Genomic DNA, 15,718 nt, shown 5'->3' on the forward strand with positions numbered 1-15,718 from the left:
AGGGAGTGGGAGGGAGACAGGAAGAGAGGGAGTGGGAGGGAGAAGGAAGAGAGGGAGTGGGAGGGAAAGATGAGAGAGGGAGTGGGTGGGAAAGCGAGAGAGAGGGAGTGGGAGGGAAAGAGAGAGGGAGGGGGAGTGGGAGGGAAAGAGAGGGAGAGAAGGAGTGGGAGGGAAAGAGAGGGAGAGAGAGGGAGTGGGAGGGAAAGAGAGAGAGAGAAGGAGTGGGAGGGAAAGAGAGGGAGTGTGAGGGAAAGAGAGGGAGAGAAGGAGTGTGAGGGAAAGAGAGGGAGAGAAAGAGTGGGAGGGAAAGAGAGGGAGAGAGGGAGAGAAGGAGTGGGAGGGAAAGAGAGGGAGAGAGGGAGTGGGAGGGAAAGAGAGGGAGAGGGAGGGAAAGAGGGAGTGTGAGGGAAAGAGAGAGAGACTTATCAGAGGTGTGATCATAGTGCTTTTCCCTGTCTGTGTGGCTGTGTGCTGTCTAGTCAGTGCATACGGGTGGCTGGGTCGACATGGCTGTCTGAGACCCACATCCTCCCATTCTTAGGGGCTCTGCAGAGGAACAGCAACCGCACCCCACAAGACATCAAAGCCGACCCTCCGAAACCTAGAGCTTGTCAGTCCTCGCCCTCTCCGACTGCTCTTTCGTGCAGCTAAATGCGACGAGTGTAAAAATCAAATGCCCCGAGGACTGGCTTTTACACACTCTCCCCTCATTATTCATATCACATTTGTCTTCAAAGGCCAGGGTCATGTGCTCCTTCACACAATTACTGAAAAGCATGATGCAGTAAAACGAATGCTAAGAGAGAAAAAGACAGAGGGGGAGAGAGAAAGAATGAAAGGAGAACTATCCTCTCTCTCCATGCATATAAAATACATGACACTACGAAGAAGGAGAATTTTAAATCACCCATACACTTTCAAGGGAACGTCCAGTGTGTGTATGTGTGATGGGCTGTCAGTTCAGGAGGGGGCCAGCAAGCCGATAAGCCCTCTTGCTTTAAGGCTACAAGGTATTGGCGAGATTTCATCCTCACTGCTGGTTAGTAGAGGGGGGTAAAACTGATCTAAGACCAGTGTCCAGAAAAAGAATAGTTTTACCTTTGTAGTAAAGTCCAGAAGATCCATTGAGATTACAGTACCATTCTTACTCCACACACAGACTAGCAGATGCCTGTATCTACTGCCTGGTAATACATGGCATGTCATTTCTATAAATAAATACAGTTTTGTTGGTGAATTTGGAGCAAAACATCTTGTCTCATTTGGAGTGCCATGAAACGACGTTATACTAACCTTCACCAGTGTGTCTATCTATCATACAATCACATGGTGCTTATGCTGCGTTCATAACCAAGTGGGAAGGTGATACAGTGCCTTTGGAAAGTATTCAGACCCCTTGACTTTTTCTACAATCTACACACAATGCGAAAGCGAAAACAGGTTTTTTGAATTTTTTGCAAACCTATTAAAAAAACAAAACAGAAATACCTTATTTACATAAATATTCAGACCCTTTGCTATGAAACATGAAATTGAGCTCAGGTGCATCCTGTTTCCATAGATCCTCCTTGAGATGTTTCTACACCTTGATTGGAGTCCACCTGTGGTAAATTCAATTGATTGGACATAATTTGGAAAGGCACACACCTGTCTATAAAAAGGTCCCACAGTTGACAGTGCATGTCAGAGCAAAAACCAAGCCATGACGTCGAAGGAATTGTCCCTAGAGCTCCGAGACAGGATTTTGTCGAGGCACAGATCTGGGGAAGAAATGTCTGCAGTATTGAAGGTCCCCAAGAACACAGTGGCCTCCATCATTCTTAAATAGAAGAAGTTTGGAACCACCAAGACTCTTCCTAGAGCTGGCCACCCGGCCAAACTGAGCAATCGGGGGAGAAGGGCCATGATCAGAGAGGTGACCAAGAACCATATGGTCACTCTGACAGAGCTCTAGAGTTCCTCTGTGGATATGGGAGAACCTTCCAGAAGGACAACCATCTCTGTAGCACTCCACCAATCAGGCTTTTATGGTAGAATGGCTAGACAAAAGCCACTTCTCAGTAAAAGGCACATGACAGACTGCTTGGAGTTTGCCAAAAGACACGTAAAGACTCTAAGACCATGAGAAACAAGATTCTCTGGTCTGGTGAAACCAATATTTAACTCTTTGGCCTTAATGCCAAGCGTCATGTCTGGAGGAAACCTGGCACCACCCCTACTGTGAAGCATGGTGGTGGCAGCATAATTCTGTGGGATGTTTTTCAGCTGCAGGGACTGGGAGACTAGTCAGGATCGAGGGAAAGATGAACGGAGCAAAGTACAGAGAGATCCTTGATGAAAACCTGCTCCAGAGCACTCAGGACCTTAGACTGGGGTGTTTCACCTTCCAACAGGACACAGCCAAGACAACGCAGGACAGGCTTCGGGACAAGCCTCTGAATGTCCTTGAGTGGCCCAGCCAGAGCCCGGACTTGAACCTGATTGAATATCTCTGGAGAGACCGGAAAATAGCTGTGCAGCAACGCTCCCCATCCAACCTGACTGCGCTTGAGAGGATCTGCAGAGAAGAATGGGAGAAACTCCCCAAATACAGGTGTGCTAAGCTTATAGCGTCATACCGAAGAAGACTCGAGGCTGTAATCGCTGCCAAAGGTGCTTCAACAAAGTACTATGTGAAGGGTCTGAATACTTATGTAAATTAGGTATTTCAATTTTAAATTAATACATTTAATACATAAAGCATTTCTAAAAAACAGTTTTTTCTTTGTCATTATGGGGTATTGTGTGTAGATTTATGACGAAAAAACAATTTTATCAATTTTAGAATAAGGCTGTAACCTAACAAAATGTGAAAAAGTCAAGGCACTGAATTAACAGTTGTGAAGTCGTAATTACCAGTTGGATGCATTCACATGCTTTGAACTCGAGAAACGCTGATTGGCTAATGGCCAACAAGTTGCGTCGACCATAAACTGAAAGTACAGCTATTATGCTTGTAAACAAATGAGGGTTCATAAACTATATTAATAGATTTTTTTATCATAAATAATGTTTTGTTGTTACATTTAACTGCCGAAATGCTGTTATCAATGGTAATTTAATTAATAGGTGACGTCAGAGATCACTTTTTGAGAGAAGTTGGAGCTCAGGGATGATAGACGAGTTAGCCACTAGTAATTACGACTTGGAGTGGAGTTGAAGTGGATTTTCCCAGTCGTATGTGGTAAACTTGGTTATGAATGCAACATTAGCACCTCATACTGCTTATATTACACTGTCATCTTGTGGCTGGTGTTTAATAAATGCTTTGAATTTTTTTGGGAGAATCCTTTGCTTGAAAGCTGAAGAGCTTTTGAGGGGCACCTTGGTGGTGTTTGCTGATCTGTATATGGCCCGAAGACATTTTGTTTACTTTAAATATTAAAATCATGGTTTACACATTAGGAAGTTGCTTCCATTTCAATTTGTCATAGGAGCCCTCCAATAGTTTCTAGCATGAAGCTTCGAAGACAAGAGGGGGAAAACACAAACTGCCATTGGTCTCCTCTGAGCCTCACAGACTAAATATGCTTATGGTGCCATCAAAGTTAAGAGTACTCTCAGGACACGCGTGATGGTCAATCATTGAACAGGTGCAGATATGCCTGCAGTGCAGCTCCTAACCACTAGATGGTGGCAGTGTTCAGACATCCAATGCCACGATGATTATCATTGAAGGCATTATAGCCATGACCGTCAAATAAGTTCCATCAAAGAGCATAAAACATGTGTTATACTGTATGACATTACATGATTCATGTGTATGGCGGTTATCAAAATGTTACATCAATCAATGTATTCAGGATTATCATTATATCAAATGTATTTACCTAGGCACTTTTAATTTGGCTTTCTTGCTAACACAATAAAATATAGTTAAATATGTGGTGGTGAAAATGTACCATAAAAAAGAACATATGCAGCAACACACATTACATAAAAATACAGTGTCATTGTTTATTTTGCTGCTTTTAGAAAAGTAAAGAACAACATTTATAACTGTTATAGTGTCATTTATCGCTTGCACATGTACAGTCCATCTTTGAATACAACATTTTACTGCCACGTTATATTTACAAAAAGAATATTAAACTGTAGTCAGTTTAACATAATTTGTTTTAAACTTAGATTTAAAAAAAATAAAGCTTTCTCTGGCACTTTTCTTCAAAACGTTGTTATTTACAGTAATAGAACAGAGATGAGTTTTGTCCGAGTTGTGTTACTCTGGCCACAGCACAGGAGACCAGTTGTGAGCAGTTCAGAATCTGCCATTTTCCTTTGCAAGTACATGAAGCAGGCAAAACACGTCTTAAAATATGGCCTTTTATATGTTCCGTCTCTCTTCACAGCATATTACTCATATAAAAATACAGACCCTTCCACCATTACAAGGTAAAGCATGAAAACCTGCCATTTATCCTAAAGTGTGTATCATCAAGTCTAAGACGCTTTGACCATATCTGTCAATCTTCTTGTTCCTTGAAGGTTTAAAACTTACTGGGAGTGACTAGGCACTGTTGCTGGAACAACGACAGAGCAGCAAGATAGAGAGCAAAACCAAAATATACATAGCTCTCATATACATAGCCACAGTCTCCAGACTGGCTCAACCTCACCCTGCGTCATCATTCCACCCTACTAAAACCCTCCCACAGTGAATGAAGCCCAGTTCCATTTAGACAGAGAGATGCTGGTCCTCAGGCATTAGAGCCCTTTACATCCCCGTATCAGTCCAGCCCAGCCTTTTGGTTTCAAAGTCTAGAGCATCAATACCAAGGGCTCTGGGCCCCATGTCTGAAGCCATAGAAGTAGAATACTAAGTTTTATGACAGCCTTCAACCTCAGTGGTCCCCACAGCTTTTCCCCTCTCACTCCAGCAGGCCCTCCTCTCTGCAGGCATCTAGGGGAGGAGAGGACAGACATGTGAGGTGAGAACACATCCCACTAGGCCGGTCTCTGATCTTATTGTGCTGTATAGCCAACTCTTATGGTTGTTGTTATGGCATAGCAATGACAATAGGTGTTGCCTATACAGCACCAACAGATCTGGGACCAGGCTAATGCCCAACATAACAACAGTAGGCTTCTTTGCTTTAGGGAGAGAGTTGTGCAAGATGCTTCATGTTTCTTTCTCATCACGTCTCACATCTGAGTTGATGATGAGTCTTGCTCACTGTACTTTTCATTCTGGGAACTGATGCACCAGCAAATTCCAAATGCATTATGACAGCAGCAGCAAATGCATTTCCTTCCAAAGCACAGAAATGCAAACACTTTATCTTACATCAATTATCATTCTTCTTTATTATTTGAAACTATAAGCAGACAAAATATCAATACAATTGACTCTGTACCGGTACTCCCTGTATATAGTCTCCACATTGACTCTGTACCGGTACCCACTGTATATAGCCTCCACATTGACTCTGTACCGGTACCCCCTGTATATAGCCTCCACATTGACTCTGTACCGGTACCCCCTGTATATAGCCTCCACATTGACTCTGTACCGGTACTCCCTGTATATAGCCTCCACATTGACTCTGTACCGGTACCCCTTGTATATAGCCTCCACATTGACTCTGTACCGGTACTCCCTGTATATAGCCTCCACATTGACTCTGTACCAGTACCCCTTGTATATAGCCTCCACATTGACTCTGTACCGGTACTCCCTGTATATAGCCTCCACATTGACTCTGTACCGGTACTCCCTGTATATAGCCTCCACATTGACTCTGTACCAGTACCCCTTGTATATAGCCTCCACATTGACTCTGTACCGGTACTCCCTGTATATAGCCTCCACATTGTCTCTGTACCAGTACCCCTTGTATATAGCCTCCACATTGACTCTGTACCGGTACTCCCTGTATATAGCCTCCACATTGACTCTGTACCGGTACTCCCTGTATATAGCCTCCACATTGACTCTGTACCGGTACCCCTGTATATAGCCTCCACATTGACTCTGTACCGGTACCCCTGTATATAGCCTCCACATTGACTCTGTACCGGTACTCCCTGTATATAGCCTCCACATTGACTCTGTACCGGTACCCCTTGTATATAGTCTCCACATTGACTCTGTACCGGTACTCCCTGTATATAGTCTCCACATTGACTCTGTACCGGTACTCCCTGTATATAGCCTCCACATTGACTCTGTACCGGTACTCCCTGTATATAGCCTCCACATTGACTCTGTACCGGTACTCCCTGTATATAGCCTCCACATTGACTCTGTACCGGTACTCCCTGTATATAGCCTCCACATTGACTCTGTACCAGTACCCCCTGTATATAGCCTCCACATTGACTCTGTACCGGTACTCCCTGTATATAGTCTCCACATTGACTCTGTACTGGTACCCCCTGTATATAGCCTCCACATTGACTCTGTACCAGTACCCCTTGTATATAGTCTCCACATTGACTCTGTACCGGTACCCCTTGTATATAGCCTCCACATTGACTCTGTACCGGTACCCCCTGTATATAGCCTCCACATTGACTCTGTACCGTAACACCCTGTATATAGCCTCCACATTGACTCTGTACTGGTACTCCCTGTATATAGCCTCCACATTGACTCTGTACTGGTACTCCCTGTATATAGTCTCCACATTGACTCTGTACTGGTACTCCCTGTATATAGCCTCCACATTGACTCTGTACCGGTACCCCCTGTATATAGCCTCCACATTGACTCTGTACCAGTACCCCTTGTATATAGTCTCCACATTGACTCTGTACCGGTACCCCTTGTATATAGCCTCCACATTGACTCTGTACCGGTACCCCCTGTATATAGCCTCCACATTGACTCTGTACCGTAACACCCTGTATATAGCCTCCACATTGACTCTGTACTGGTACTCCCTGTATATAGCCTCCACATTGACTCTGTACTGGTACTCCCTGTATATAGTCTCCACATTGACTCTGTACTGGTACTCCCTGTATATAGCCTCCACATTGACTCTGTACTGGTACTCCCTGTATATAGCCTCCACATTGACTCTGTACTGGTACTCCCTGTATATAGTCTCCACATTGACTCTGTACTGGTACTCCCTGTATATAGCCTCCACATTGACTCTGTACTGGTACTCCCTGTATATAGCCTCCACATTGACTCTGTACTGGTACTCCCTGTACATAGCCTCCACATTGACTCTGTACTGATACTCCCTGTATATAGCCTCCACATTGACTCTGTACCGGTACCCCCTGTATATAGCCTCCACATTGACTCTGTACCGGTACTCCCTGTACATAGCCTCCACATTGACTCTGTACTGGTACTCCCTGTATATAGTCTCCACATTGACTCTGTACTGGTACTCCCTGTATATAGCCTCCACATTGACTCTGTACTGGTACTCCCTGTACATAGCCCCACTAATGTTGTTTACTGCTGCTCTTTAATTATTTGTTTTTCTTATCTCTTACTTTTTTAAAGGTATTTTCTTAAAACAGCATTATTGGTTAAGGGCATGTAAGTAAGCATTTCCCTGTAAGGTCTACACGTGTTGTATTTGGCGCATGTGACAAATACAATTTGATTTGATTCGATTCGATTTTAATCTGAGGGTAGGAGGAAAGGACAGGACATGGCCCAGAGTCAGGACACAGGACACACACACAGCCAAGCCCATACTACACCATAACGAGTTGGCAATACAGGACAGCTCAAGAGCACAGGCACGTGCCATCCGCATGTGGATGCCAACCATCAAGGGCCAGAGTTTGTGTTTGTGTCCTACCTGTGTGAGAGGTACAGGGCGGGGCAGGACAGGGTGGGGAGGGAGGGAGGGAGCTCAGGGTCCAGGTGTAGGACGAGGGTGGTTAGGAATGCTGAGCGTCTATACCTGCTGGGCTGAGCACCAGGGCCTGCAGGATGTCAGACAAGGAGATGATGCCCTCGATGGCCGAGCGATCATCCACCACCACCAACCGATGGACCTGACACACACGCACACAAAGTTAGAGAGAAAGAGAAAAAGAGAGGAAGAGAGGCGTGTGTGTTAGAACTCACCTCTGCTTTGACAATCCTGTCCACGATGGTCTCCAGTGTGTCCAGCTTGTGGCACTGCATGACCCCCTCAAAGTACTGCCAGCGATGCCTCAGAGCCTGGGTCACGGTGATGTCCAGGTTATTATACGTCTTCTCTGCTGCCAGGTTCTATACACATGATACATAGACACACTCATATGGATGTATTTTTGAAGGAAAATATTCACAATATATTGTTGAGGGGGAAGTCACGTGATTAGCAAGCTGTATTAAGATCATCAATATTTAGTAAACCACCACTTACTATGACATCAAATTTGGAGTAAATATCCACCACTTTCCCTGTGAGGATATTGAAACATAACCATTAGGCTTCACCGCGAGAGTTAAACTGAATCTAAATCAATCAAATTACCCTTTAAAGCATCTTTGAACAACAGTTGTCACAAAGTGTTTTACAGTAACGTGTACCAGATACGTCCACCACAGGCAGGGCAGACACCCTCCTCTCTACGAAGATCTGCAGGGCCTTGATGATGGGTGTGTCAGGGTGGATGAAAGCTATGTTCTTGTAGGTACCGATGCCCAGCTCCCCCAAGGTCTGCTTCATAAAGGCTGGCTTGGGCATCTCGCGCACCTGGAACAACACAACATAGCGAGAGAGACACACTCAGTTTCTATTCACCTTCTTCTCCAACTCCAAGGGCAGTGTTCAAGTAAAAGCAGAGTTGTCAGTTTATTGTCCAACTCCAAGGGCAGTGTTCAAGTAAAAGCAGAGTTGTCAGTTTATTGTCCAACTCCAAGGGCAGTGTTCAAGTAAAAGCAGAGTTGTCAGTTTTTTGTTTAAGAAGGACAGTCCCAATGGGACTAGTGTGTATGATCATAAAACCTAACGTCAGGTTGTCAGTAATGGTTTTAGACTTACAAAGAGCTGTAGGAACTTGAGGATCCTCTTGTGTGTGAGGATGTAAAGTGGGTTTCCCGTAACAGGGTCGATGACAGGCAGACGGTGGATCTTGTTTTTGATGAGGGAATACACTGCATCAAATATGCTTCAAAGACAGACAGACATAAAACGCACATTAAAAGAAAATGCAGGCGTTTTCTTTGCAGGTATGTATATTCAAACCACATACACGGCAAACAGTCGTACACACATTCACAACTGTATAATAGCCATTGTTATGCAGTAACAACTTACCTTGATTCAGGTGATATGTTCACTAAAGGTTTGAATGTCTCTTGCAAATATACTTCTGTGGAGAGGGAAAACGATGCGAGTTCAATGTTCGATACATGTCATTTAATGTTATAATATAAACCAGAGCTTGTTACATACCTCTCCACGTCTCAAGCTTATGATCTTCCAACTCATATATTTGCACCTATAAAACAACACAACTGTATTGATATCTAAAAAACACACTAGAGAACTACAGAAATCCATCATAGGTTTCACATGTCGAACAAACATAACGCAAATGGTTTTGTCCACTCAAACTTACCAACGGTGACTTGTAGTATCTGTGTAGTATGATGATGAAGTCTGTGATTGTCAACATTCCTGAAATGAGAAGACATATACGCCTTTAGAATGACTAACAGTTGTCATGAAGCTGTCATAAAGCATTAGGTTGCTAACGGACTTCATGTCAACAAATCACGCTCGACTGGCTATGACTCATAACAAAACTGACTAACGTCGTATTTAAATCTGGAGATAATTTTTATCTGGGTGGTTCCACCAAATGAGTATACCTTTTGGGTAACATAGCTTCATCTAAATAATAAATATTTCACCAATTCTGTCATAAAGAGCACACGTACAACTTAATTAAAAAACACGTTTTCCCATCTCAACAGGTTAAATAAAAATTACTATAGTAAGTGCCTAAGTGCCAAATAAATTGTCCGGGTTGACCGTAACAGGGTTGACAATTTCATCTTAAATCAGCCATGAGTTCCCTCGTGACAGGGGGAATGGAAGCTTGTTATGTGCAACAGGGATGGGCAATTGAATGCAAACTTAACAAAAAAATGTATTAATAAAACATTTGTAGCCTGTCTAGCTATGGGTAACAGGGAGTTGACGTGGTATGCTCGACCCATTCAGTTTCACACCACAAAACACCAGAAAATGGCCAAAAAGAGTAGAACCAGTTCACCGGTTTTTACACTATAGTTTGACTATTAGATGTTCAATGTTTCTTTTGAAAAAAACATTTTAAAATAAATAATTTCACCATATTAAAAAAAGACAGTTCAGTTCACGTAACAGGGTTGACATTAAAATTAGGGACAGACATTTCATGTGATTAGATCAATCACTAATCATATGAAATAAATAATAATAATCTTCAGAAATTACATTTTCAAGCAACAAAATAACTAAGGCTTTAGAGTGATGGTGACAAGTTGGAGAAATGTTGGGGTTAAGTGGGTAAAAATCTTCATAGAAGTCACAGAGGGTGCACAGAGGGACATGCCAAAATGGCAATTTAGCAAGTTTTATTGAATTTTATTTATGTGGTCTAAATTCATGTGGTCTATAAATCTAATCAAATAAAACTATTTGTCTCGTACACATAATTAGCAGATGTTATCGCAGGTGCAGCGAAATGCTTATGTTTCTAGCTCCAACAATGCAGTATACAGTACCTAACAATACAAAACAATACACACAAATAACCCAAAATGTAAGAAATATCAGAAAGAGCAATGTCAGAGTCCGGAATATATATATACATATATAAATACAGTCAAAAGTTTGGACACACCTACTCATTCAAGAGTTTTTCTCTATTTTTACTCTTTTCTACATTGTAGAATAATAATGAAGACATCAAAACTATGAAATAACACATATGGAATCATGTAGCACCCAAAAACGTGTTAAACAAATCTAAATATATTTTAGATTTTAGATTCTTTAAAGTAGCCACCCTTTGCCTTGATGACAGCTATGCACACACTTTGCATTCTCTCAACCAGCTTTATGAGGAATGCTTTTCCAATAGTCTTGAAGGAGTTCCCACATATGCTGAGCACTTGTTGGCTGCTTTTCATTCACTCTGCGGTCCAACTCATCCCAAACCATCTCAATTGGGTTGAGGTCGGGTGATTGTGGAGGCCAGGTCATCTGATGCAGCACTCCATCACTCTCCTTCTTGGTCAAATAGCCCTTACACAGCCTGGAGGTGTGTTGGGTCATTGTCAAATCAAATCAAAGTTTATTTGTCACGTGCCGAATACAACAGTGAAAGCACCCCCACACCATCACACATCCTCCTCCATGCTTCACAGTGGGAACCACACATGCGGAGAACATCTGTTCACCCACACCGCGTTTCACAAAGACACGGCGGTTGGAAGCAAAAATCTCAAATTTGCACTCATCAGACCAAAGGACAGATTACCACCGGTCTAATGTCCATTGCTCGTGTTTCTTGGCCCAAGCAAGTCTGTTCTTCTTATTGGTGTCCTTTAGTAGTGTTTTTTCCCCAGCAATTCAACCATGAAGGCCTGATTCACACAGTCTCCACTGAACAGTTGATGTTGAGATGTGTCTGATACTTGAACTTTATTTGGGCTGCAATTTCTGAGGCTGGTAGCTCTAATGAATGTATCCTCTGAAGCAGAGGTAACTTTGGGTCTTCCTTTCCTGTGGTGGTCCTCATGAGAGCCAGTTTCATCATAGCGCTTAATGGTTTTTGCGACTGCACTTGAAGAAACGTTCAAAGTTCTTGAAATGTTCCGGATTGACTGACCTTCATGTCTTAAAGTAAGGATGGACAGTCGTTTCTATTTGCTTATTTGAGCGTTTCTTGCCATAATATGGACTTGGTCTTTTACCAAATAGGGCTATCTTCTGTATACCACCCCTACTTTGTCACAACACATTACCGATTGGCTGAAACGCATTAAGGAAAGAAATTCCACAAATTAACTTTTATCAAGGCACATCTGTTAATTGAAATGCATTCCAGGTGACTTCCTCGTGAAGCTGGTTGAGAGCATGCAAAGCTGTCATCAATGCAAAGGGTGGCTACTTTGAAGAATCTCAAATAGAAAATATATTTTGATTTGTTTAACACCTTTTTGCTTACTACATGATTCCATATCAATTATTTCATGGTTTTGATGTCTTCACTATTATTCTACAATGTAGAAAATAGTACAAATAAAGAAAAACCCTTGAATGAGTAGGTGTGTCCAAACTTTTGACTGGTGCTGTGTGTGTATATATACACTGCTCAAAAAAATAAAGGGAACACTAAAATAACACATCCTAGATCTGAATGAATGAAATATTCTTATTAAATAAATTTTCTTTACATAGTTGAATGTGCTGACAACAAAATCACACAAAAATTATCAATGGAAATCAAATTTATCAACCCATGGAGGTCTGGATTTGGAGTCACACTCAAAATTAAAGTGGAAAACCACACTACAGGCTGATCCAACTTTGATGTAATGTCCTTAAAACAAGTCAAAATGAGGCTCAGTAGTGTGTGTGGCCTCCACGTGCCTGTATGACCTCCCTACAACGCCTGGGCATGCTCCTGATGAGGTGGCGGATGGTCTCCTGAGGGATCTCCTCCCAGACCTGAAATAAAGCATCCGCCAACTCCTGGACAGTCTGTGGTGCAACATGGCGTTGGTGGATGGAGCGAGACATGATGTCCCAGATGTGCTCAATTGGATTCAGGTCTGGGGAACGGGCGGGCCAGTCCATAGCATCAATGCCTTCCTCTTGCAGGAACTGCTGACACACTCCAGCCACATGAGGTCTAGCATTGTCTTGCATTAGGAGGAACCCAGGGCCAACCGCACCAGTATATGGTCTCACAAGGGGTCTGAGGATCTCATCTCGGTACCTAATGGCAGTCAGGCTACCTCTGGCGAGCACATGGAGGGCTGTGCGGACCCCCAAAGAAATGCCACCCCACACCATGACTGACCCACCGCCAAACCGGTTATGCTGGAGGATGTTGCAGGCAGCAGAACGTTCTCCACGGCATCTCCAGACTCTGTCACGTCTGTCACATGTGCTCATTGTGAACCTGCTTTCATCTGTGAAGAGCACAGGGCGCCAGTGGCAAATTTGCCAATCTTGGTGTTCTCTGGCAAATGTCAAACGACCTGCACAGTGTTGGGCTGTAAGCACAACCCCCACCTGTGGACGTCGGGCCCTCATACCACCCTCATGGAGTCTGTTTCTGACCGTTTGAGCAGACACATGCACATTTGTGGCCTGCTGGAGGTCATTTTGCAGGGCTCTGGCAGTGCTCCTCCTTGCACAAAGGCGGAGGTAGCGGTCCTGCTGCTGGGTTGTTGCCCTCCTACGGCCTCCTCCACGTCTCCTGATGTACTAGCCTGTCTCCTGGTAGTGCCTCCATGCTCTGGACACTACGCTGACAGACACAGCAAACCTTCTTGCCACAGCTCGCATTGATGTGCCATCCTGGATGAGCTGCACTACCTGAGCCACTTGTGTGGGTTGTAGACTCTGTCTCATGCTACCACTAGAGTGAAAGCACCGCCAGCATTCAAAAGTGACCAAAACATCAGCCAGGAAGCATAGGAACTGAGAAGTGGTCTGTGGTCACCACCTGCAGAACCACTCCTTTATTGGGGGTGTCTTGCTAATTGCCTATAATTTCCACCTGTTGTCTATTCCATTTGCACAACAGCATGTGGAATTTATAGTCAATCAGTGTTGCTTCCTAAGTGGACAGTTTGATTTCACAGAAGTGTGATTGACTTGGAGTTACATTGTGTTGTTTAAGTGTTCCCTTTATTTTTTTGAGCAGTGTATATATATATAAAATGAGGAACTCAGTCGGGGTCTCAACTTGAGAGTTAGAATAGTAGAATACACAAGGTGCAATTTCAAAACATGGATTTTCATCAGTTTTCCTCTTGTTATGTCACTCACTGACAGTCATTCAATTAGCCCATGTAAGTTAACATGTTTTAGATTGGTAAATTAGTCCAGTGAGTCTAGCCAGCTATCTAAACTTGTAGTAATCATGGACGGATTACCGACAGGGCCTGCAGGGACCCCATTGATTTTGTTAGTCACTCTCACTCAGATAAGTCATGGCAATATGTGTAGAATTGTAGGAAATTAGCTGTAAAACTGCAACAACAAAAAACGTTTTAATTCCGGTGCTGAGTTAATGTGAGTTAATGTGTAGTGGCTAACTGTATAGCTAACAGGCTATGTGTTTATAGATCGACTGAGGTGAATGAAGCTACAGCAACCAATGTGATAATGGCTAGGGTTTTGCTTGTTTTTGCTGTTCTTTGAATTAGCATTTTAAGAATGTTTTAATTGTATAGAAATGCATTAAACGAGCTTCAACTTTCTTCCCAGACCTGACTAAATCTCAGACCCTGGCTACGGCCCTGATATGCATTCATTGGTGAATATAGGTGTTTGCATCAGTGAATGCATTAAGCATGAATGCATTTCATGTGAACGTGTGTCATACACAAAAGGCGTTTCTTACCCACAAAACACTGCCTCTCTGAGTCCCACAGTGGAGCAGCACGCACCCCATTGGCCACTAAGGCAAAGAAAGCCTTCTTCACCTGTGAGAAAAGACCACAATCATACACAAAAACACATGGATGGCAAGGTTCTGAAGGTGGTATTGTACATATTGTACAAATGTGGAAGTGTTCAATTGAAATCCAAATCAAACACTAAAGCATTCTGGTTTTAAGGGGTTTCATACTCAGATAAGGGAACTAAAACCTTGAGTTGAATAGATTCAGTGGCTGATTACTGTTTAACCATTTTATGAGGCAAATCATTAGCACTAGCAATAGCACTGCTCTCCTCATGGAACATTAACCAAACGGCTCTCAGTGCCTTTCAAACCAAGGAGACACTTCAATAGCCATAAGAATGTCCCTCAGTGGACAAACCTAGTAAGATAAACAAAAGCTATACTGTAGCTCAATGTTAGGTTATAGTCAGGCCTACTCAAACGTATTTATACATAGTCTGAATTCTCAACCCTGTGTGTCTGTCTGGGCCTGGCCAGAAAGTGTCTCAGATTGCTGATCTAAGATCAGTTGCCCCGTGTCCATGTAGTCTTATCCATTATGATCTAAAACACAAAAATAATCCTCAATCAGCAATTCTACTTTGAAGCGCTTTTTGAATATGGTCCCTTATCCATGATAGCTCCATCGTGATGTCAAAGTGTAGTCATGTGTAGGAGCTGGGCTTACTTACTTGCAGTCCAGTGTCAAACACAACCAGCTTGGAGCTGGTGGGAACGATGTCATAGCAGCTATGGGACTTCATAAAGCGCATGTAAATATCACTGTCTGGTTCAGCAGCTGTAAAGACAGACACACAAATATTCACACTAAATGTGTATATCGGATAATCTCAATATTCATACTGAATCAATGATGCCACCTCTTGGGCTGGGGGAATCCCTTATTCCAACAGTGCACGCTGACAGGACTGCAAAAAGCTTTGCGCTATCACCAGGCAAAAACTGGGTTATGATCAAAACACATCCTGCATAATAAGACTTAAATGTGAAGGATTGTGATTTTGCAATCAGGATGACACTTGTTGTATTGGTGAAATAAGCAAAACCGGAGTAATTTATCTTATGAAGCGTCATATTC

The 15,718-nt window shown here is 43.0% G+C and overlaps 1 protein-coding gene across 1 annotated transcript; it reads right to left on the reverse strand.

The window, feature by feature from the left end:
* Positions 1-4,004: 4,004 nt before the first annotated feature.
* LOC120020029 (5'-AMP-activated protein kinase subunit gamma-2-like) lies at positions 4,005-15,412 on the reverse strand. Its single transcript, XM_038963455.1, has 11 exons — positions 15,312-15,412; positions 14,578-14,659; positions 9,565-9,623; positions 9,399-9,444; positions 9,261-9,315; positions 8,985-9,111; positions 8,531-8,696; positions 8,364-8,401; positions 8,081-8,227; positions 7,914-8,007; positions 4,005-4,939 (listed from the first exon to the last, which is right to left on the reverse strand). The coding sequence occupies exons 1-11, from the start codon at positions 15,390-15,392 to the stop codon at positions 4,908-4,910; spliced, it is 927 nt and encodes a 308-aa protein (XP_038819383.1). The 5' UTR covers positions 15,393-15,412; the 3' UTR covers positions 4,005-4,907.
* Positions 15,413-15,718: the final 306 nt, after the last annotated feature.

Source organism: Salvelinus namaycush, chromosome 25 (genome assembly GCF_016432855.1).
Source record: "Salvelinus namaycush isolate Seneca chromosome 25, SaNama_1.0, whole genome shotgun sequence".
NCBI classification, from domain to species: domain Eukaryota; kingdom Metazoa; phylum Chordata; class Actinopteri; order Salmoniformes; family Salmonidae; genus Salvelinus; species Salvelinus namaycush.